Genomic DNA, 22,740 nt, shown 5'->3' on the forward strand with positions numbered 1-22,740 from the left:
TGAACATAGAAACACAAGACTTTCACAATAAAACAGGAAACATGGGGAGACGTAGACGTGACAAGCTTGACAACATGAAACACGCAGACAGGAAACACATGACAGATTGACACAGAAGACAAGAAACGACATTTAAACCAGGAATCATACAAGAAACAAAACTAGAATGAAACTCAACTAAATCCAAAATAATAATAGCAACACAAGAACTGAGCATATTTTCACATAATATGAAATGAAAAATACAAAGTGAACTCAAAATGCTGGGTCCCAGAGTCCTGACGATGGAAAAGCTGCTGTGGTTTTATCACGAGTCTCATAAAATACTGAAACAAAGTAAAAACCAAATAATGGAATCAGAAAGTTTGATTAATGATTTCCCTTCACAACAAACCAGCTCAGTTGCTGCTGTCCCATCATATCATCACACACACACACACACACACACACACACACACACACACACACACACACACACAGTTAAAATAATCACTTTACTGTGAAATCTCAGTGTGACAGACTTTGGAATCAGAGGTTTTGCGTTTCCAGTATAAACTATGGGAAGAGTTTCTCAGTGAAAGTGTCGCTGTGAGTGTAGAGTCATGTCCTCAGAGGTCATGGAAGGACGCCTCCACCTGTCACAGCTGGACTCTGGTCCTCTGGAGACTCTTCTTCACCGTCACAGTCTGACCATCAGCTTTGCAAACATGATCGACTGTTTCCAAAGTCGTGTCTTGTACACTCTCAGAGCCCTGTATGCTTGCAGAGACCACTACAGTAGGGAAACATGCAAATGAATATCCAAACCATTGTAATTTAGGTTTATTTATGTCTTACAGCATCCCAACTCTGTAGCTAACTTAATAACTTTAGCTAAAGTGAATAGTTAGTCTAATTCATTAAGTGCAGCATTACTGGATCACCCCTGTTTGAAATGATATGATATACGACTGTCAGTGAAACAGCAAACTTTGTGAAAAAAACCCAACACTTCACATTCTCTAAATGTTTGGCCACAGCTGTAGATGACACTATCAGTGCTCGTTCACTCTTGTCAATAATTACATTTCTGTGGAGGATCCAAGATGGCAGAGTGACTAGCAACCTTACTACAGGGGTCCAAACGTTTTTGGTTTTCTTTTGTCCTGAAACTGTGAAATTATAAAAAGCAATAACAGTTTTTTGTGCACGTCAACCAACTACGGAAGAACTAACAGGACACCAACTCTACCATAATTATTCCATATTTGTTTTTGATAACTGTCCTGTGAGTATGTGCATCCGCTTCAAGGAAGGCTTCTCTGAAAAGATCTCCAAGGAGACCCATTTGGCAGAGGCAGACTCAAAGTTGTGTAAAACACAGTGGGGTGAATCTGTTTTCTTTAGTAATGGTACGTCTCAGCTGGAGTGAGGATTTTATTTAATAGGTTTCCAGGAAATGTCATAGACTGTGAAAGTGATTCTGATGGTCACTGGCTGATGGTAGTGTCAGTGGCTGATGGTTCTAACTACATTTTGTTGTGCGTGTATGGTTATACTAATAGAGCTCAGAACAAGAAACTTTTAACCTTCCTCTGTGAAAACGGGAGCAATGGAAGATAAGCTAATTTTGTTGACAAGGTTATTGTGGGAGGGGACTGTAGCTCCCGATACCGCTTTAGACCGTTTTCCATCTAGGACTTCATGTCTCAGTTTTGATGAAAGTATTCTTAATTTGGTCAACACAGTCAGTCTGTGTGATTATTGGAGGCTGAATAATCCTTTTGTGTCTCTGTATACTTGGTTTCATTCATCTAACAATGGTTCCAGAATTGGTTACTGGTTAATCTCTGACAGTTTGATCAACGACATCTCCAAGTGGGGAATCTTAGCTTCCTCCCTAACTGATCACTGTTTGATTTCCTTGTCCATCTCATTAACCAAGGTGGAACATCCTTATTTGGAAATTTAACAACAGCCTTCTGTATAATGACAACTTCTGCCTTGAAGTGAGAAATCTAATGGCCCAAATCGACAAATTAGATGTCACATGTGAGCAAATGGGAATGGTTTAAATTCCAAGTTGAACAGATGGCAATTCAAATGAGCAAATCCACTGCTAAAGAGAAAGGACAGGAGCAACAAACCATTGAGAGAATTAACAGGTTATGCTGCAAACAGGATTTATCACTGGACAAACAAATACATCTAAACAAGTTTCAAACTCAAGTGGGCAAACTGTTCTTAGAGAAAGCTAATGGCGCCTATGTTCGTTCAAGAGCCTGATGGGTTGAAGAGGGTGAGAAAAACTCTTCCTGCTTCTTTAATTTAGAGAAACACAGACAAGCAAAAACGAAGATTCAATCACTGAATATCAAAGGGGTCTGACTGAGGACTAAGACAAAGTAAATGAGGAAATAGTTCAATTTTACAGTAACATTTACAAGTCAAACTATTCAGCAGAGAATGTGTTTCTGGAAAGTCTTAGAGCCGGGGTGTCGAATTCAAGGCCTCAAGGGCCGTGTCCTGCAGGTTTTAGATCTCACCCTGGGTCAACACACCTGAATCACATGATTAGTTCATTACCAGGCCTCTGGAGAACTTCAAGACATGTTGAGGAGATAAATTAGCCATTTAAATCAGCTGTGTTGGATCAAGGACACATTTAAACCTGCAGGACCCCGGCCCTCGAGGCCTGGAGTTTGACACCTGTGTCTTAGAGGCTTTATTGGAACATTGGACAAAGGTGTGAAGGATCGTATGGAGGGTAAACTTGTAATTGAACAAATGCCCAGGGGTAAATCACCAGGAATTGATGGGCTAACGGTGTATTTACTATTTACATACTTAGAATGTATCTCATCAGCGAAACAAGGTCTCATCAGTTTAATCCCAAAACCCAACAAAGACAAACTTCTTTTGGATATTTGGAGACCCATAACCCTGTGCAATGATTATAAATTATTGGCTCACGTTTATGCGAACTGTTTAAATGAATGTTTAACACACTTAGATGACGAGTGTCAGTCGGCTTTTATAAAAAGAAGAGACACACACAGTGACATTAGATTGATTTTTATGAATGTGAATTTTTATCTAGACCCCCCTCCCCCCCTTATATCCTTGCTGTTATTTTTGTTGTAATTTTATCCTGTAAGAGAGTTCATTTTGTATTGTATTGTATTCTTGATGGTAATGGTTAATTGCTAATAACAATAAAAAAAAAATTCCATTTCTAAACTAGTGCAGTTGCAGGTAAACTATATCTAATATTCTATCTAAATGACTGCTTTGTCTTTGAAACGGTGAAGAGCCTGAGGCCGGTGACGGGCCAGTTCTACTCTAAGTACATCCTTACGGTGGCTCACAGGACAAGGCCACATTCCTGTCCTGCCAGAAGAGAAACTTCAGTCTTCATGCAGTTCAACCACACCTGTCATATTGTGTTCATGCTGTCTGGAGTAAACAAAGAACTAAAGCAGACACGTGTTACTTCATCTTTTATCTTTATTATTCTTATTTTACATGTTTCATTGTTAGGCATTAGGTTTATTTGTAGTAGTCCTTGCCAACTTCTCTCCCTCCTCCATGTTACTGTGTCAGCATCTATTTAGGATTGGGAATGCAACAGAAAGTAAGGAAATCCAAAGTACCATTAAAACCAAGAGAGGATCTTATATAGCAGAAGAAGGGATTATTAAAAATAATTCAAAAGAAATGATGCTATACATGATTTAGGAACCCTAGAGAGCACTTTGCAAAATAACACATTTTGCACACTTAATTTCACCCTCTGATGGGCCAAGCTACGACTGTCAGGGATGGTGATGTAGGCACAGAGCATGTAAGAGTGTGGTCAAATGAATGTCTCCAAAACTAGATGAAGGCACAAGGAGATCAATGCAAGGCGTAGAGATTCACCAGCTTCAGTCTTCAGTGGACATTTCATTTCTGGCACAAATATACCTGTAAAAGTTTTTAGATTTAGGAGGTTTTTGGTGACAAAACAAAGATATACAATTTCAATTTGATAATATTTAAAATATAATGAAATAAAACAAGCTACAATGCTGGCAATATGCTTGTTTGTTGTGCAGCAGTGTCCAGTATGTTGGCTGATATACTTTTTTGCATTTGAAAATAAAAGTTGGATTTTAATTCCATTACAGGAAGTGATGTTAATTCTTTTTGAATCATACTTAATGTTTATATTAAGTGTTGTACGAGAAATATAAGAAACATAATGTGATTGAGTTGCATTTCTTTTTTTCTTTTTTTTAATTTAGTAGCACCTGATGTTTAGCAGGTAAACAGTTAGTATTGTGCACTGAGAAAAACCTGCCCCTCTCTTCTTTTGAATATACACTGCTCCAAAAAAATAAAGGGAACAGTATAACAACACAACGTAACTATGAGTCAATCACACTTCTGTGAAATCAAACTGTCCACTGTCAACACTGGCTGACAGTTTCACCTGCTGTTGTGCAAATTGAATCGACAACAGATGGAAATTAGTGAGACATCTCCAATAATAAAGGAGTGGTTCAGCAGGTGGTCACCACAGATCACTTCCCAGGATCTGTGCCACTGGTTCCCAATCTTTTTTTTGCTGGGCCCCCCTTCGTTTTACAAGAAAATCTCCTCCCACAATCCCATCCTTCAGCCAACCATTTATTGCTTTCAACCCCCTTTGCAGTTTATTTCACACCTCAAACCTTTTTTAAACAATTAAATAAATAAAAGTAAACTGTAATCAATTAGAGGAAGCAATAAAGTAATCTAACTCTTTTACACTCATTCCACACACACCTACACGGGTATTTTAGAAAACGCAGCTTTTCTATGCATTTGGGCCTTTCATCCACACGTAAACGGCGTTTTGGGTCGCTGTTCTTGACTTTTCATAAATACCCGTGTGGACGTAGCCTTAAATAACAGAAAAACAAACCATCTTTATGACGTCATTATTTTACGTGTAGTTGGGTTTTTTTCTCCTGTGTAATAATATTCAACATTAAAAAGAAAAATCTGTCTGTGCAAAGCGGGTTTAAAACCACAAACAGTTGTGGGATGCTGTTTGTCCGTAATTTGGTAGGAGGAACAAACTGCGGCAGGATCAGCCTGATGTTATTTGTATCCCACTGTAACGTTACTGTATAAAGAGCAAACATCTCCAAAATTTAATGAGTAGTTAGTTTTGTGTGTGTGTGTGAACTAAAACTCAAGAATGTAGGATCCTGTTTGTCCATGATTTGAACAGCCCAGCACTGCTACCGACACAGAGGAAACTAATTCTGTCGGGGAGACCTACCTCGGCACTTGTGCAGGTGAAGCCAAAGGGAAGATTTGCTTCATCATATTTTCTAGTCTTTGGCTTGGAGGGAAGTTGGTTTGGAAACATATTTGGCGATGTTTCATTTTCTGCTTTGCGTTTGTGTGGGAGCCCCGTCAAAAACCTGTCCATGATGCTAGCAGTGTCTGTTTCCCTCTCTGCTCCTCGTCTCTCGTCTCATGTCTCCAGAATTCTTAAAGTTTAGGTTCAAGTTTTGGTTTGTTTTTGCAGGTTTATTGTTTATGGAGCTTTGTCCTGTAACTGCAATAAAAAAGCAACCTCTTTGAGTTTACTTCTCCGTCTGAGTGTCCTGCAGTGCTTGCCTGCCACAGCCACTTTAATGGCTGCAAATATTTTATTCTGTCTTCAAATGTTGTTGGTGCATAGGACCCTTCGACGGCCGGGTAGGACGAAACTGAGCAGCTGTGAAATTGGACAGCTTTCTAGCTTCAAGTCCACCCTTCCGTTTTTGTCCGCTCACTAACGCCAAAGCGCAAAAACTGAAAAATGGACTGAGAAATGTTGCTCCGTGTGTTGTGTGCTGTTTTAATTTCAGAGAAGATACTAAACCGGATCAACATGTTTGGTACGTTAAGCTCATCAGAGCCAGTCATATGCAGGTAAAATAATCTACCCTAAACTACACACATTTAGGAATTACTTAGCTAATTTAACGGATAATGTCACTGACTGAATGATTGCTGGTCATTCGTACACATTCACCATATTATATAAAATAAACTAAAGGTCCTTGAAACTGAGAGGAGAGCATGTTCTATTTATTTCTTATCATTCATTGGATCCTGTAACATATTTGTGTGCATAGAACAGCAGTAAAAATGCTGAAGCTGAAACGGGTAACACAACAAGCTTAGTTACACAGATGAAGTGTGTAAAATATAAGTCACAGCGCATTAGTGTATTTTACTTAAGCCTAAAAATCAGAATAATGCTTGGATCCCTTAAAATAAATGAAATCATGCTCTTCCACTGTTTATGTTGTTCTCCACCTTTTCCTTAAGCAGACGAGATGCTGATACTGCAGGATTAACCTGAGTGTCCCAGTCCTGGACCGTTTTTTTTCAACCCAGAGGATCCCAGGCCTTCATCTGCCTCAGTACAGCCAGAGACTTCATGTAAGCTCCTGAAGCTTTTTATAGCTACTTAGTTTTAATATTACTCTTGTTATTCTTTCTGTGTCACAAAATAAATGTTTAACATATTTCAGGCAAGAATGTAGCTGTGTAAACCTCAAATATCTGCTCAGTTTATCAAGACACCACATATTTTCAAAAGCGCTCCGACGTTTTCGGAGACGTCTGTTACCCACTAGCTCGATAGCTAGCTGGGAGGTCAAGGGTCACCAGAGCCCGTGAGAACACCGGACTCCCAGCAAATCGTTTTCAAACCCACCGCAGTCTTTCACTACTCAGGTTAAACATGATATATGAGTCACTTAGATAACTTAAAAATGTTTTTTTTTTTTGGCTTTTTTCAGTGTTTTATTTGTTCCTGAGTAAATCGGTTTGTCTGAGATTAAAGTTATAGTTTTTACACAGCTGAATAAACGTCAAGCAGACAGCTGATTATGAGAAGTGTGAGATGCTGGAGAATATACTCCGGTGTCCTGTTATAGTTTAGATAGCAAGGAGTTTATTAAACTCCACCGAAACAATCTGCAAATTTCATTAAAATTTAATACACTATCATCTTGTCTTTATTTTTAGTTAGCACAGACCTTAAACACTTAAAGCTGTAAGCTAATGATAGTTATATAAGAGCAGACGCTGCTGGTGCAATAAGCTGTATGTTTTACGTCCAATGGATGATGATCTGATTAGTCGACTGTCAAAATAATCGTTTGTGGCAGCCCTAGTGCAGGAACAGGTCACTCAGCTTAATCCTGTGTGTCTGGTGACTCCATGTTTATGTTTTGTGTTTGTTAATGTTTTTGAGTTTTCTGGGTTTTTTAAAATTATTTTTCTTTTTTGTCATGTTTATGTTTGTCATTTTACTTTGGCGGTCCCTTGTGTCAGGTCTGTGTCTCTGGCCTTGTCTCCCCTTAGTCTTGTCATGTGTGATCAGTGCCAGCTGTGCTCTCCTCCTGTGTCCCATCCCCTCGTTATCCCTCAGTGTTTTTGAGCGCTGTGTTTCTCTCTGTCAGTATCGTGTTGTCCCCTCGTGCTGTCTGTTTCCCTTCTCTGCTCCTCGGTCCCAGAATTCTTAAAGTTTAGTTTCAAGTTTTGGTTTGTTTTTGCAAGTTCATTGTTTATGGAGCTTTGTCCTGTAACTGCAGTAAAGCAGCCTCTTTGAGTTTACTGAGTGTCCTGAACCATATGAAAAACAAATAGAAAAAACTTATAGAAGATTTGCATCAGATGTGGCCTACTAAATACAGTGAATCATATAAGGCTTATGATTTACTCATGGAAGTGGCCACTTTCATATATTGTTTTAGGAAGTATCCAAAACATACAAGTTTCATTTATGTAATTTTTCAAGGGATCTTATATCTGTTTTCACTCTTGTATGCTTTGCATACAAGTTTCACACAAGACGGATACAAACTTTATAAGATATATCTTTTCCGAATGGGGCACTTCCTGCCTGCCACAGCCGCTTCATGACAGAAATGGCTGCAAATATTTTATTCTGTCTTCAAATGTTGTTGGTGCATTAGAAATATTCTTATTTTATTGTTACTGATATGTACTGAATCTCATTTTCCATTCACCCAGAGTTAGCATTGTGTTCATACATGTTAATAAAATGGGTTCAGTGATAATTACTGTTCGTTTCAATCAATTTATTGAGACCACAAGACTCTTAACTTACAATACAAATATCACAATGCAACGAAAAGATTCGAAGGAAAGCATCTCTCATTTACAGACTAAACGTCCCACAATGGGGGAGGAGTCAGTCCATCCGCTCCCGGCTCTCCTCGGCCTCCCTTTGATGCTGCATATCCTCTTTGAGATTGAGCAGCTCGTCGTCCCGATCCCTTCTCTTCCTCCCTGCTGTGGGTGGCCGACCCTCTTCCTCATCAGTGTCCGATTCCCTTTCATTTTGGTCACCCACTGGCCCTGGAGTGTCCACAGGGAGAGAGGAAATTAGGACATGAGGCCTAATGGAAGGCCTTTGGACACAGCCATTAACCTCCAGCAGGCCACAAATGTAGCACAGCTGGGAGCAATCGCACATAATGAGGTGTGGAAGAAGCACACAAGACTATCAAAGTGAAAGGCACGGACAAGGACACGCTGCAGACAGGGAGACAGAGACAAGAGTAACTAACAGTGACGGGGAGACACAGGAGACAAGCCGACATGGACCGACACAGAAAACACAGAGACGGACGACACACAGGCTAAGATGAAACACCGAGGGAGGGAGAACTACGATCAATAAGAGCTTAAATGAAAACATTCAAAGAATATTAAACCAAAGACACAAACACTGGGTCATCACACCCAGCACAGTGACTAAAGAGCTATTCTATTCTAGTTACTGGGGACATTTCATTCTTGCATGTACTAACTTCCTGTTTCTCCCTCACAGTAAAATAAAAATGCACAATTTATTGTCAGCACTTGTGCCATCACAGGTTCACACAGAGCCCTCTGACTCTGTATCCTGTTGTCACCAAATGACCAAGGAATAAGCTCAACACAAACAACACGGCCATATCCAGCTCAACAATGTTTAAAGTGCTAACATTAATTACTTTCCTCTGTCGCAACACACACAGCCCTGAGACAGCAGGGATCATTTTTTCTGTTTGTTTAGCATGCACAACATTTGTAGTCTCCTTCTGCACAGGGGAAGTCCACGCACAGTGTGTGTGGTACCACTTTCTGCAGAAGGTGCATTCAATCTGCAAGAAAAATGAGATTGTCACAGTCATTCATCTAAAGTCAGGCTGTTGAGCGAAGCAAAGGCATGCAGATTACCTGAACTATAATTTTTCTGCTACCACTTTGATTTGGTTATCTTAGTCAGTCATCGGTTTCTGCACCAGAACTTCTCTCACCACAGGCACAGCATAGCTGGGAAAGCTCATCTGAAAATCTATGCCACAATGAGGATATACACAAATATATTAAATGGAGACCCAAAGGCCATTTCTCGAGTATACCTGAGTGTTGGAACATGGAGAGCTATGTCCAGTCTGAGCCTGGCAACCCCCTCCTCATCAACAGGGTAGCGTCTCGTTGTCCCCGATAGAATTTGTTCTGCAAGCTGACCATTTTCTATTCATTAGAATCTGTTCATTCAGGTACAAACACCATGAGCATTTTACCTACCCTGCATACAAAGACACAACAGGATGTAATGTCCTGTTGTTTAGGATGGGTGACCATTGAGCATGTCCATTTACCAATGGCTGGACATTTCCTCCTAACCAGAGCTCTGTACAAAACAGGTACTACAGTTACTGATCGTCACTCATTACAACAGCCTCATGTTAATACACTGCAAAAATGGCTAGTCTATATTTAGGAAAAAAAATACTACATTTGATACAAAAAGCACTGAAAACAAGTGAAATTCTGTCCATGCAGCAAGTTTATTTTACTTAAGAAATCTTGAAATAAGATTTTTTTTAATCCAGAAATAAAAGAACACATTTGAGAATTGAAGAGGGTTAAAATAAGCTTTAAAGAGCTCAATTTAAGATAAAATTACTTGATATCAAGTCCCAAATATTAGTTAAATATGCTAAATTACAGTCTTTATGTTTTGAATTCTTACTTGCAGCAAATGAATGCACTGCAACGAGAAAAATAGTTCTAATACTATGAAAAACTACTCAATATTAGTGAAGTATGATTAATTTGTTTCTTGATTCAGGTTGGCTTATCTTAAAATAGAGCCGAATCAATATTAAATCCAGGCAAAAAAACCTTAAAACAGACCTTTTTCCTACTCCTTGGCTTCTACTGAAATCACAACCAGGACAAGAGTGATATGCCAACATTTATTTCTCTCATGAGAACAAAATCCTTTTTTTTTTTTTTTTTTTTTTTTTTTTTTTAAACAAAATAGGGCTGCTGCACAATCCCTAAAAGTCTAAATCAACCCTTTAAAAGGCCTAAACACAGAAAAAAAATTAGTTTTGGCCTTAAACTTTTGTGACAGTCACATAGTCTCACAATGTTATAAATAATGGCATTACTGACTTAAAACTTTACATGCCTCAGGTAAAGTGTCACTAAGAAAAAAAAAAAACAACAACTTTCATTTGTAAAGCATCTTAAGTAAAGCCGTTTCTCAGGACATTGCTAGGCAAATTAGGAACAAAGTTGTACAAACGTACTACAAAACTAAACAAACTGCAAATGACCTGATAAAATCCTGCTTGGTATTCACCTATTTTTCAAAGAACGACTTCCACTCAGCTATTGCTTTCTTATATGCACTAGTGGCATCTTGATCATGGATGGCATCAGTGATTACCTCAGTTTGTATGACAGAGAGGACCGTTGCAACACATTTTGGGTATGTTAAGTGCAAGGTGTAGTAATATGCCATCAACACCAACATTCCTTCCCAGAAATCCTCCAAGGAGAGAGTGGTCACTGGTATGTTTCCTACAGCAACAATGCTGGTTGTTCCATCAAAAAGCAGCACTGGGGAGGAGAGAGGCCGCTTCTCCAGGTATAGCATTGCATCTTCACCTGGCTAGAAAAGCACAAAAAAAGGACAAATTCTTCAAGATTTTAAATGAAAGGGTTGCTGTGCATCCAAACAGCTTAAGACACAAATAGCAATATCAAGAGTTTAGAATGCTCCAACTGATTTACTGTTGGAATAGAAGAAATAAATATAAAATATCTGACTTACATAAATATGAAATTTTGGAAACGTATTAATTCTGAGCATGAATTTTCTCTAATTTGCAGCATTTTTATCATGTCTATTTGTGCTTTTTCTCATTTGTTTTTTTTAAAACAATTTCTTTTAACTTTGTTACATATTCTAGTTTTTGAAGGCCTTTTTAAATATATCATTTTACTGCTTCTACTTGTATCCTAACTGCAATGTGCTTTTGCTCTGTGCTGCCTCTCTGGAGTAGGTTTTGAATAACAATTAAGAAATCCTGAATAAGGAGTAATTTAATCCCTGCTGAATTGAACTTCGACCTACTCTTATTAAGCAGGAAAAGCAAAATAATAATATTAATAATAACAATACAAGTAAATGGAGTACAAGTTACAGTGGCTGGTATTGCAGCTGTTCTCACCTTGAGGATATGAAGGAGAGCCTCACTGGCACTTCCCAGCCGCTTTGGTGGTGTAGTTTTTGAAGGAAAAAGAGATGGAAGTGCATTGAAGAGAGTGACAGTAAAATCCACTGTGAACAGAGAAAAGTATCTCAACAAAGCAATCCGAACATATCTGATGTGTGGATTTAATGTATGAAAAGGCCACTTACCTCCACGTACATCCAAGGGGAGAGGAGGTTTCAGGACCTTCTTCCAAATGCCATAGAACTGCACCTTCGAACAAAACTCTGCCCATCGACCCTTCATTTGATCTATGTATTTGCAGTTGGAGCCACCAATGATGCGACGCAGTTCATCCATCGCCTATGACAAAGTTGTGCTCAGTTAGTCAAGAACTAACTAAACATATCCAGAGAAAGCAAGGAATTTAACTGAAGGTAGTTGAACTTACATTTTGTATGTCTTTGAAGCACGGGTATGCTTCAAATATTTTTCTGGGCCTGTCTTCTTCCCTTGTAACATCTGCGTCAATAAAAGCTCGTCTGGCCTCAAACTCCAGGTCCAAAATTTGAGCAACGTCACTTTGGTTGGGTTTTGCATTGGGTTTCCTGTACATGTTGCTCAAGGTTTTGTAATGTCTTGCCTGCATCTTCAGGCTGTCATGGTCTGCTAGGGAAAGCAAAGAGCAATTGTAAGACATGGTGTAACTAGACTTCACAAAATTCAGATTTTTCTAATCAGTCATTTCTAGTTGCATGGTTGTTTTTAAGTATAATATTTCTGAGAATTAATGTTTAGGTTAAATATGTTTGAGTAATGAACTGACCCTATATGTCCTGATCATTTCCCTTTGTGTCCTTTTCTTATAATGATCATGGATTTATGTTAATTGTTAGTTTGAACAGAATCAAATATTAAAACGACAGTTTAAGATGCTCGTGAATAAAACTGTGGTGAAAATAAGGTAAAGGTTGTTTACTGTGTATATCGTTCACATCAATGTGAACAGTGATTATGAGCTGATGGATAAAAATCTTTTAGGTAATTTGATCTATGACAGAAACACTGTGATAAGGCATGATAGATGTGACCAGCATGAGGATTTACATGTGTAAATAATCAGCACTGAGTAACACCCATTACAACACAAAGTGTTAAAATACTTACTATGGCTAACTGGCAAACTGGAATGAGGGATCTATCATATGTTGATTTTTACACACCAACTCGAGTTAATGCCAAACCACTATGATTTATGGAATAAACACTTAGAACGGGGTTCATTGCTGCAACCATATTTTGGAAAGAGCTGTAAGAGGAACCACAGTCAGACAGAGGTAGATAAGGGTGATGGTGGACTTACCAACAACATCATCTGGAGGTGCAGTTGAAGGACCTATATCAGCCCTGGGTGCAGAGCATGAGGCTGACTTGGATAATAGTGGTAAAGCCAGGGTAGTATTGTTTGACGTAGTTGGTACAGTGGAGGGTAGCGGCAATTGGGATTCTTTCTCTGAGGAAAAAACAGAAGATGAACAGAATGTAATAACAGGGAATAGCTAGAAAGTTAAGGAAAATACTCAACACTGTATAAATCTTGTGATGCACTCTGAACAGAAAACTGAGGGCAGGTGGTCTTTTTGAAGTTTTAGATGTCCAAAAGTCATTAGTACAGCAGACCAAAGTACACACCTGCATTTGAGTTATCCTCACTGAGGTCATCATTGCTCTCAAGAAGTATGGTATAGTCACTTGAACCACTTGCTTCACCACTTAGGTCACCTTCAGTCCCGTTGTCTGTGTCATCTGAGCTGAAAAGAGTCTTCCTGGGCCTGCCTCGTTGTGGCATGGAGCCCTGCCTCTTCCTTGGAGACTTCATATTTTGGAGTCGTTTGTACAGTTTGGTGTAGATGGTCAGCTGTGGTAAAATAATATATATTTGTACATTCTTTTTTTTATCTCGCTCAATTTTAGATATTGTAGTGAGTAAAGAATGACTTACGTATGGCATGTGTGTGTCAGCATCACGTAACATGGGGTAATAGTCGACAATCTTCTGCGACATTGCTCTCATTTCGAGTTTGCAGGGGTATGTTACTACTTTCCCCATGGGACTAGCACGGAGGATTGCAACCATGCTGGTGACGGTGTTCCTTACAAGTCTGCAACATAGCTCCTTCGACATCCTACAGTCCTTTTCCTTTCCACTGTGGAGCAATGCAAAGTACTGACTGCGCACCATGTCCAACTCTGAATCTGTATACACCACATACTCTGGTGGGTCTGGCATTTTCATTTTTTTGTCAGCAGTGTAGGAAATGGGAGTGGAAGTTTGAGGCTGACATTGTGACACATCAAAGCCTAAGGGGTTACTCTCGCTTCGATGGAAAGTGTTGGCATCTTGGTCAGTACTCTTAAACTATAACAGTTGTGGGATATAAACAAAAATACACAATTAGGCAAATTAATGCTAGACAATATGGACAGTAATCATCTTCTTAGTGGTATAATGTGTATTTACCTTTTGGCTGATAAAATCCCAAATCTTCTTTCTACGGAAGAAATTTTCATGGCCCGGAAAAAGATCCTTTAGGTCATCCCGGGTAAAGCTTCTCAAAGTTTCCTCATCAATATTCGCAGCTGTAAAAGGAAAAAAACAACTTCAAAAGTGATATTTATTTCTCTTTTCATGGGCGTGGCTTATTACATATTGAGGTCATTTTTTTTTTGTCAATAAATGTATTTGGGAGCAGGCGACATTGAAGGAAATTTAAAACTGCTGGCTAAGGGTAAACGTAAATTCAGTAAAATCATAATTCACGTCGGCAGTAATGACACCCGGTTACGCCAATCGGAGGTCACTAAAATCAATATTGAATCGGTGTGCAACTTTGCCAAAACAATGTCGGACTCTGTAGTTTTCTCTGGTCCCCTCCCCAATCAGACCAGGAGTGACATGTTTAGCCGCATGTTCTCCTTAAATTGCTGGCTGTCTGAGTGGTGTCCCAGAAACGATGTGGGCTTCATAGATAATTGGCAAACCTTCTGGAGGAAACCTGGTCTTGTTAGGAGAGACGGCATCCATCCCACTTTGGATGGAGCAGCTCTCATTTCTAGAAATATGGACAAATTTATTAAACCCCCCAAAATATGACTATCCAGAGTTGGGACCAGGAAGCAGAATTGCAGTCTTACACGCTTCTCTGCAGCTTCTCTCCTCCTGCTACCCCCCCAAAAACCCATCTCCATAGAGACTGTGTCAGCTTCCAAAAAGACAAAAAACAAACTAAAAACCAGCAACAAACAACTTAAACATAAACAATCACAAAGAAAGAACAATACAGTATCCACATCTGAACCAAAGAGTAAAACAGTGAAATGTGGATTATTAAATATTAGGTCTCTCTCCTCCAAGTCTCTGTTAGTACATGACTTAATAATTGATCAACAAATTGATTTACTCTGCCTTACAGAAACCTGGTTGCAGCAGGATGATTATGTTAGTTTAAATGAATCAACACCCCCGAGCCATTCTAACTACCAGAAATCTCGAAGCACAGGCCGAGGGGGAGGTGTGGCAGCAATTTTTCACACCAGCCTATTAATTAATGAAAGACCAAGACAGACTTTTAATTCATTTGAAAGCCTGATGCTTAACATTGTCCACCCCAGCTGTGAAACTCTGAAACCAGTCTTACTTGTTATCATCTATCGTCCACCTGGGCCTTACACAGAGTTTCTGTCTGATTTCTCAGACTTTATATCTAATTTAGTTCTGAGCTCAGATAAAATAATTATTGTGGGTGATTTTAACATCCATGTAGATGCTAAAAATGACAGCCTCAACATGGCATTTAATCTGTTATTAGACTCAATTGGTTTCTCTCAAAATGTAAAAGAACCCACCCACCACTTTAATCACACTCTAGATCTCGTTTTAACATATGGCATCGAACCTGAACATTTAACAGTGTTTCCTGAAAACCCTCTCCTGTCTGATCATTTCCTGATAACATTTACTTTTACAATAATTGATTACACAGCGGTGAAGAGTAGACTTTATCAAAGTAGATGTCTTTCTGAAAGCACTGTAACTAAGTTTAAGAATATAATCCACCCACTGTTATCATCTCCAATGCCCTGTACCAACACAGAGCAAAGCAGCTATCTGAACGCTACCCCAACAGAGGTCGATTATCTTGTTAATAATTTCACCTCCTCACTACGTACGACTCTGGATACTGTAGCTTCTGTGAAAACTAAGGCCTCAAATCAGAAGTACCTGACTCCGTGGTATAATTCTGAAACACGTACCCTAAAGCAGATGACTCGTAATCTGGAGAGGAAATGGCGTGTCACAAATCTAGAGGATCATCATTTAGCCTGGAGAAATAGTTTGCTGCTTTATAAGAAAGCCCTCCGCAAAGCCAGAACATCTTACTATTCATCACTGATTGAAGAAAATAAGAACAACCCTAGGTTTCTCTTCAGCACTGTAGCCAGGCTGACAAAAAGTCAGAGCTCTTTTGAGCCAACCATCCCTTTAACGTTAACTAGTAATGACTTCATGAACTTCTTCACAAATAAAATTTTTATCATTAGAGAAAAAATTACCAATAATCATCCCACAGATGTAATATTATCTACAGCTACTCTTAGTACCATTGATATTAAGTTAGACTCTTTTTCTCCAATTGATCTTTCTGAGTTAACTTCAATAATTACTTCCTCCAAACCATCAACGTGTCTTTTAGACCCCATTCCTACAAAACTGCTCAAAGAAGTCCTGCCATTAATTAATTCTTCGATCTTAAATATGATCAACCTATCTCTAATAATCGGCTATGTACCACAGGCCTTCAAGCTGGCTGTAGTTAAACCTTTACTCAAAAAGCCATCTCTAGACCCAGCAGTCTTAGCTAATTATAGGCCAATCTCCAACCTTCCTTTCATATCAAAAATCCTTGAAAGAGTAGTTGTCAAACAGCTAACAGATCATCTGCAGAGGAATGGTTTATTTGAAGAGTTTCAGTCAGGTTTCAGAGCTCAGCACAGCACAGAAACCGCTTTAGTGAAGGTTACAAATGATCTTCTTATGGCCTCTGACAGTGGACTCATCTCTGTGCTTGTCCTGCTAGACCTCAGTGCAGCGTTCGATACTGTTGATCATAATATCCTATTAGAGCGATTAGAACATGCTGTAGGTATTACAAGTACTGCGCTGCAGTGGTTTGTATCATATCTATCTAATAGACTCCAATTCGTGCATGTAAATGGAGAGTCCTCTTCACACACTGAGGTTAATTATGGAGTTCCACAGGGTTCAGTGCTAGGACCAATTCTGTTTACATTATACATGCTTCCCTTAGGCAGTATCATTAGAAGACATAGCATACATTTTCACTGCTATGCAGATGACACCCAGCTCTGTCCATGAAGCCAGATAACACACACCAATTAGTTAAACTGCAGGAATGTCTTAAAGACATAAAGACCTGGATGGCCGCTAACTTTCTGCTTCTTAATTCAGATAAAACTGAGGTTATTGTACTCGGCCCTGAAAGTCTTAGAAATATGGTATCTAATCAGATTCTTACTCTGGATGGCATTACCTTGGCCTCCAGTAACGCGGTGAGGAACCTTGGAGTCATTTTTGACCAGGACATGTCCTTCAACGCACATATTAAACAAATATGTAAGACTGCTTTCTTCCATTTGCGCAACATCTCTAAAATTAGAAATATCCTGTCTCAGAGTGACGCTGAAAAACTAGTTCATGCATTTATTACTTCCAGGCTGGACTACTGTAATTCCTTATTATCAGGATGTCCAAAAAACTCACTGAAAAGCCTTCAGCTAATCCAAAATGCTGCAGCAAGAGTCCTGACAGGGACTAGAAAGAGAGAGCATATTTCTCCTGTTTTGGCTTCCCTTCATTGGCTTCCTGTTAAATCCAGAATTGAATTCAAAATCCTGCTCCTCACATACAAGGTCTTAAATAATCAGGCCCCATCTTATCTTAATGACCTTGTAGTACCATATCACCCTATTAGAGCGCTCCGCTCTCGCTCTGCAGGCCTACTTGTTGTTCCTAGAGTATTTAAAAGTAGAATGGGAGGGAGAGCCTTCAGTTTTCAGGCCCCTCTTCTGTGGAACCAGCTTCCAGTTTGGATTCGGGAGACAGACACTATCTCTACTTTTAAGATTAGGCTTAAAACTTTCCTTTTTTCTAAAGCATATAGTTAGGGCTGGACCAGGTGACCCTGAATCCTCCCTTTGTTATGCTGCAATAGATGTAGGCTGCCGGGGGATTCCCATGATGCATTGAGTTTTTCCTTTCCAGTCACCTTTCTCACTCACTATGTATTAATAGACCTCTCTGCATTGAATCATATCTGTTATTAACCTCTGTCTCTCTTCCACAGCATGTCTTTATCCTGTCTTCCTTCTCTCACCCCAACCGGTCGCAGCAGATGGCCGCCCCTCCCTGAGCCTGGTTCTGCCGGAGGTTTCTTCCTGTTAAAAGGGAGTTTTTCCTTCCCACTGTCGCCAAAGTGCTTGCTCATAGGGGGTCATATGATTGTTGGGTTTTTCTCTGTATCTATGAAGCGCCTTGAGGCGACTTTTGTTGTGATTTGGCGCTATATAAATAAAATTGAATTGAATGTATTTTAGCAATAAGTAATATTAACAGGATAAAATGTCAAACTTAAAACAGTTTATCAAATATTTGGGAATGCAATAAAACTATTTTTGGCTGTCTTCAAGAATGATGTTCCAAGTCTATTTTGGCAAAGACAGCTCAAGGCTATAATGTGGATAAAGTTCAGAGTAGAGTGCAATCCTAGCTCCAAGTTTCAGAAATGATGCTAACAGATGCTAAGGCTGCTTAGCTAACGTACCAAAATAACTGAAAAATAAGACTTACCCTGCAACACAGACAGTATGGCATCGTCAAAGTTGTCCATGCCGTGACAGCAGTTCTCTAGTTCGGTTCCAAAGCCTCCACTCACAGTACCTGGAAATATCCTACGGCTTAAATAAGAACATTTAGCTAAAGTTAACACATTAGCTAGATTGCTAACTAGCAGCCCTCACAAAACACGACTTTATCTTAATAACACCGTTGTACCATAGTATTTTTCAAATCAACTTAATGTTACCAACCTTAAATTACTGTTCACTTTGTTTAGATAAATAATTTTGATCTTCCTAACGGTACTGATGGTTAACAAAGCAGGGGAAAAGAGTTTGTCCCGCGTGAAAGTAACGTCACGACAGGAACTGAGAATGCGCATGCAGAAAATTATTTATATTCAATTTTTTTAAGTAAAAAAAAAATAAATAAAATAAAAATATAAATTCAGTCTTAAACACTTATTGCCTAAAAATAAATATAACTGATGTAATTTAAACCTGAAAAATTGGATAATTAAGGATGCATATATTTTTAAAATTGCCTACCTTTCCCATGGTCCCACACTCTCATCTGTGGCCTTCAGTGGAGAGCGGTAAAGTAAAGCTGCATTGCTACAGCGCGAAAACAGTTCACCATGGCGCTCTGGAGATGTATGATCTGTTTTATCTTTGTTTCTTTAACTCTGAAGGTGCTCCTTAGCCACATAAATGCAGCTCATGGTCGAAGGCAGGATTTTTGGGTTTACTGTGGAATAGATGGCTGTGAACAAGATTTCAGAGTTTTTAACTCATTCTTTCGCCACATTAAACGGACGCACCCTCTGTATTTGACGAATGGAAGCCCACCAAGAGGATGGAGGATCCCCCCCCAACATCCCACTCTTTAGGATCGGAAAATTTTGGTGTTTCAGTCTTTGCCAACTGTAGTACTGCAACAACAACCAGCACCGTGGAAATATCAACTGGTGGATCTTTGGCTGACGTGCAGGAGCCTCAGGTTGTTGACAGCCCGATCACGGTAAGTGTTAAACTAAATAAAATGTAGTGTGGCTTCTGATGACAAATTTAGCTATGTCTAACTCCTCGTATTTGGTCCTATATTACTTTTAATCCTTTTCTCCATTTTTAGTCAAGAGAAATTTAACGAGATCTCGCGATATTATACCGCTAGATATTGTTCTTCAAACTGTTACAAGCGATTTCCACTATGGTTGGATTTTAAATCACAATTTCATCCTGCAGGATGAAATAAAAAATAAATAAACAGAATAGCAGTTCAGTGTAGATGGTACAGGCTATGCTGCAGCCGGAGAAGGCACACACTCTGCGGCTGGCATGTCTCCTGGTGAAGTTTGCATCAAAGACACTCTCAGCGCGTTTAAATCTTTCAATGTGGCAGCAATTTGGGTATCTCGTAGGAATTATAAGTGGTGAATACGGTTTCAGGTAAGACACAGAGTATTTGGAAGCACTGTAAAAAAAATCTGTTGGCCAGAAATACTGCCAAAACATGGATAAGAATGATTTTCTTGAAAATTAAATAAATTAATAAATGCATACAATAAAATATATCCATATACTAATACTAACATAAATTCTGAGTGCAAATCTAAATTACGTGATTTAAAAATACATAAATAATTTAATAAATACAACAAACATGTAAAGAAACTAATATCTAAGTGCGAACAAAAATTCATTATTTAAAAAGATAAAATCTCATTCTCATGAATCCAATCCCTAGCCTCATCAAAACAATGGACAACCCCTTTTTTTGTTTCTTTGTCTTTGATTTCTTTTCCATTTCTTTTTTCTTTATTCCAAAGAATGAATATTATATTATCTTATATTATATTGAATATTCACAACTGTAACACTAGTCACTGTCATGCACTTTGTTTTTTAGTGGACCAATCATTAGGTGTAACTGATTATACCTGTTATGTAAGAATTTCTATAATTGGCCAGGAGTTTGGAGTAACTTTGTTTTTCTGCTCTAAAGGAAGAAGCTGTTGCTAAAACATCCTTTACCAGACACGATATTACCAGATCTGCTGCAGCTTTTGCTATCAGTGTTCAAGAACAGTGCCACTTATCACAGGTATGTTATAGTCTTAATGGATCAATACATTACATAAGGCAATGTCTTACTTGTTCATAATGGAATTCAGAATTTTTTTTTTTTAATATAAATGCAGAATAAGTTACTTTTGTTTCAAATGTTTTCACAGAGAACGGTCAAACATATCATCTCAGGAGTGCAACAGTATCAGGCTGTTCTTTTGGATACGCTCAAGGAAAGAATGAAGACAGTGTTTGAAGATAATGCCGAGGGAACCACTCAGCTTCAAGATGAGGCTTTGGCTACATTTGATAAATTCATGGATCCTTTCTCCACCATTGCATATGGACAGAGTAGAGCCATAGGGGAAATGTTCTGTCAAGTCAACGCAGAGGAAGTAGTAGTATCCCAGAAGATATGCTGGGTAAAGCAAGGTCTTTCAAGGGTCATGTCCTTAAGGAACAAAAGTTTTTACTATGTACCATTAATTGAAAGTCTAAAGCAGTTAATGACTAATGAGAGAATCTTTACCATGTTGAACACTGCACCACAAAGAAGCAGAGAGGGATTCTTCTATGATTTTAGAGACGGGTCCCTCTTTACATCTCACCCCTTGTTTTCTCAGAGGCCAAATGCATTGCAATTAATACTGTACACAGATGAAATTGAAATATGTAACCCCTTAGGGTCCCATGCTTCTGCAAACAAATTGGTCATGTTTTATTATACTTTAGGAAATATTGATCCAAAATTTAGGTCAAAGTTAGCTGCAATACGACTTCTTGCTATTGCTAAAGCAAGTGACATTTCTCAGTGGGGTATTGATGTTGTACTGAAAAGAATACTTCAAGATCTATCACTGCTTTACAATGGTGTAAGGATTGAAATGTCAAATGGTGAAATTGAATTGTTTGGTGCTGTTATAGCCATTTGCGGAGACACGCTAGCCCAGCATGAGATTGCTGGCTTTAAAGAAGGGATTGGTTTTGCTTATAGCAAATGTAGACACTGTGAATGCAACTTTGATGATATGCAAAGTGTTTTTGAGGAGAAGAAGTTTGTTCAAAGAACTCTGGAGAAACATATCAGGCAGTGTTTTGAAATAGATAAAGCAAGCACAGATTTATTGAAAGCGTCCCTCAAAACTACTTATGGAATTAATAGAAGAAGCAGACTAGTTGATGTTCCTGCATTTGACCTGATCAAACAAACTCCACAGGACATAATGCATGTTTTTTTTTGAAGGTGTTGCATCAATGGAAGTTAAATTTGTATTAAAACACCTAATTCTCTCAGGACAATTGGAATTAGACAAGTTTAATTCAGACATTCAAAATTTTCCTTACTCACCTCTTGAAATACGGGATAAACCATGTCCTATTAGCTTTGGCACTTTAGCGGCTAACGACAACAAATTGAAACAGTCTTGTGGACAGATGCTAATTCTTTTAAAAATATTACTTTTTCTTTTGTATGGTGTGGAGAGTGAGTATGTTGTATTTATTAGAAAGTTAATTATGATAGTTCAAATAGTTCTTGCTCCCATTATTTCTTTACAAACTGTATTGCAACTGAGAAATATGATTGAAGAACACCTGTATCAGTTCAAGCAACTTTTTCCCGAAGCCAATATAATACCTAAGCAACATTATATGTTGCATCTTCCCAGTCAAATCTTATCCCTTGGACCTTTAATAAGGAGTATGTGCATGCGCTTTGAGGCAAAGCACTCCTATTTTAAACAGTGGGCTTCTAAGTTAAATTTTAAAAATATTTGTAAAACCACAATCAATTTCTTGAGTGTTGTCAAAATGAAATAGGAACTGAACATCCTATTTTTGCGAAAGAAAAGGAATCCGGGCCAGTATCAGCTAAAAATAATGAATATGTTAGGAAAAAAATTAAAGAATTTTTTGGAATAGATGTCATGCAGTCTGTTGTCTCAGTGAAAGGTATGTTCTAAATGGCAATAAATACATTGCTGGGAAGTCCATGATTATTGCAGATGTGGATGGCACTTTCCCTGTGTTTGGACTGATAAAGGATATCTTTTTGATTGACTCATCTTTTATTGCTTTTGAGTACCAATGCTATGAAACTTTGAATTTAAATGAAGACTTATTGGCATATGAAGTAACTGTGCCCATTGTTGCTCAAGCTACAGAATTAGCCCATGAGCTCATTGATTACACTTCATACTTTTCTATTAGTTTTAAGGAC

The 22,740-nt window shown here is 38.6% G+C and overlaps 1 protein-coding gene and 1 pseudogene across 3 annotated transcripts; one reads left to right on the forward strand and one right to left on the reverse strand.

Annotated features, from left to right (window-relative positions):
- Nucleotides 1–10,439: 10,439 nt before the first annotated feature.
- Nucleotides 10,440–19,491, reverse strand: LOC147321420 (uncharacterized). 3 transcript variants are annotated; one of them, XM_086305344.1, is made up of 10 exons: nt 18,708–18,838; nt 18,469–18,575; nt 14,062–14,180; nt 13,543–13,959; nt 13,233–13,458; nt 12,904–13,053; nt 11,992–12,209; nt 11,750–11,903; nt 11,559–11,668; nt 10,440–10,996 (listed from the first exon to the last, which is right to left on the reverse strand). In XM_086305344.1, the coding sequence occupies exons 1-10, from the start codon at nt 18,836–18,838 to the stop codon at nt 10,685–10,687; spliced, it is 1,944 nt and encodes a 647-aa protein (XP_086161470.1). In that variant the 3' UTR covers nt 10,440–10,684. The 3 variants fall into 3 exon arrangements, with proteins under 3 accessions (XP_086161470.1, XP_086161472.1, XP_086161471.1); XM_086305346.1 differs by lacking the exon at nt 18,708–18,838 and adding an exon at nt 19,005–19,491 and having other exon boundaries at nt 11,559–11,903; nt 11,992–12,206; nt 18,469–18,558; XM_086305345.1 differs by lacking the exon at nt 18,708–18,838 and adding an exon at nt 19,005–19,343 and having other exon boundaries at nt 11,559–11,903; nt 18,469–18,558.
- LOC147321421 (uncharacterized) lies at nt 19,094–22,340 on the forward strand (annotated as a pseudogene).
- The last annotated feature ends 400 nt before the right edge of the window (nt 22,341–22,740 follow it).

The sequence above is a fragment of the Aulonocara sp. 'chitande type north' Nkhata Bay genome, linkage group LG9, assembly GCF_057382095.1.
Source record: "Aulonocara sp. 'chitande type north' Nkhata Bay isolate Kocher_YH1m ecotype deep benthic linkage group LG9, A_spYH_male_GT1.1, whole genome shotgun sequence".
Taxonomy (NCBI): Eukaryota; Metazoa; Chordata; class Actinopteri; order Cichliformes; family Cichlidae; genus Aulonocara; species Aulonocara sp. 'chitande type north' Nkhata Bay.

What these genes read in the sequence shown, in the direction of transcription:
- LOC147321420 (XM_086305344.1), bottom strand. Translation starts at nt 18,838, where the DNA reads ATGCGCATTCTCAGTTCCTGTCGTGACGTTACTTTCACGCGGGACAAA. An exon ending in CTGACACACACATGCCATAC is followed by an intron (nt 13,459 to 13,542) that starts GTAAGTCATTCT and finishes ATTTTACCACAG; the next exon opens with CTGACCATCTACACCAAACT. An exon ending in TGAGGATAACTCAAATGCAG is followed by an intron (nt 13,054 to 13,232) that starts GTGTGTACTTTG and finishes TTTTTTCCTCAG; the next exon opens with AGAAAGAATCCCAATTGCCG.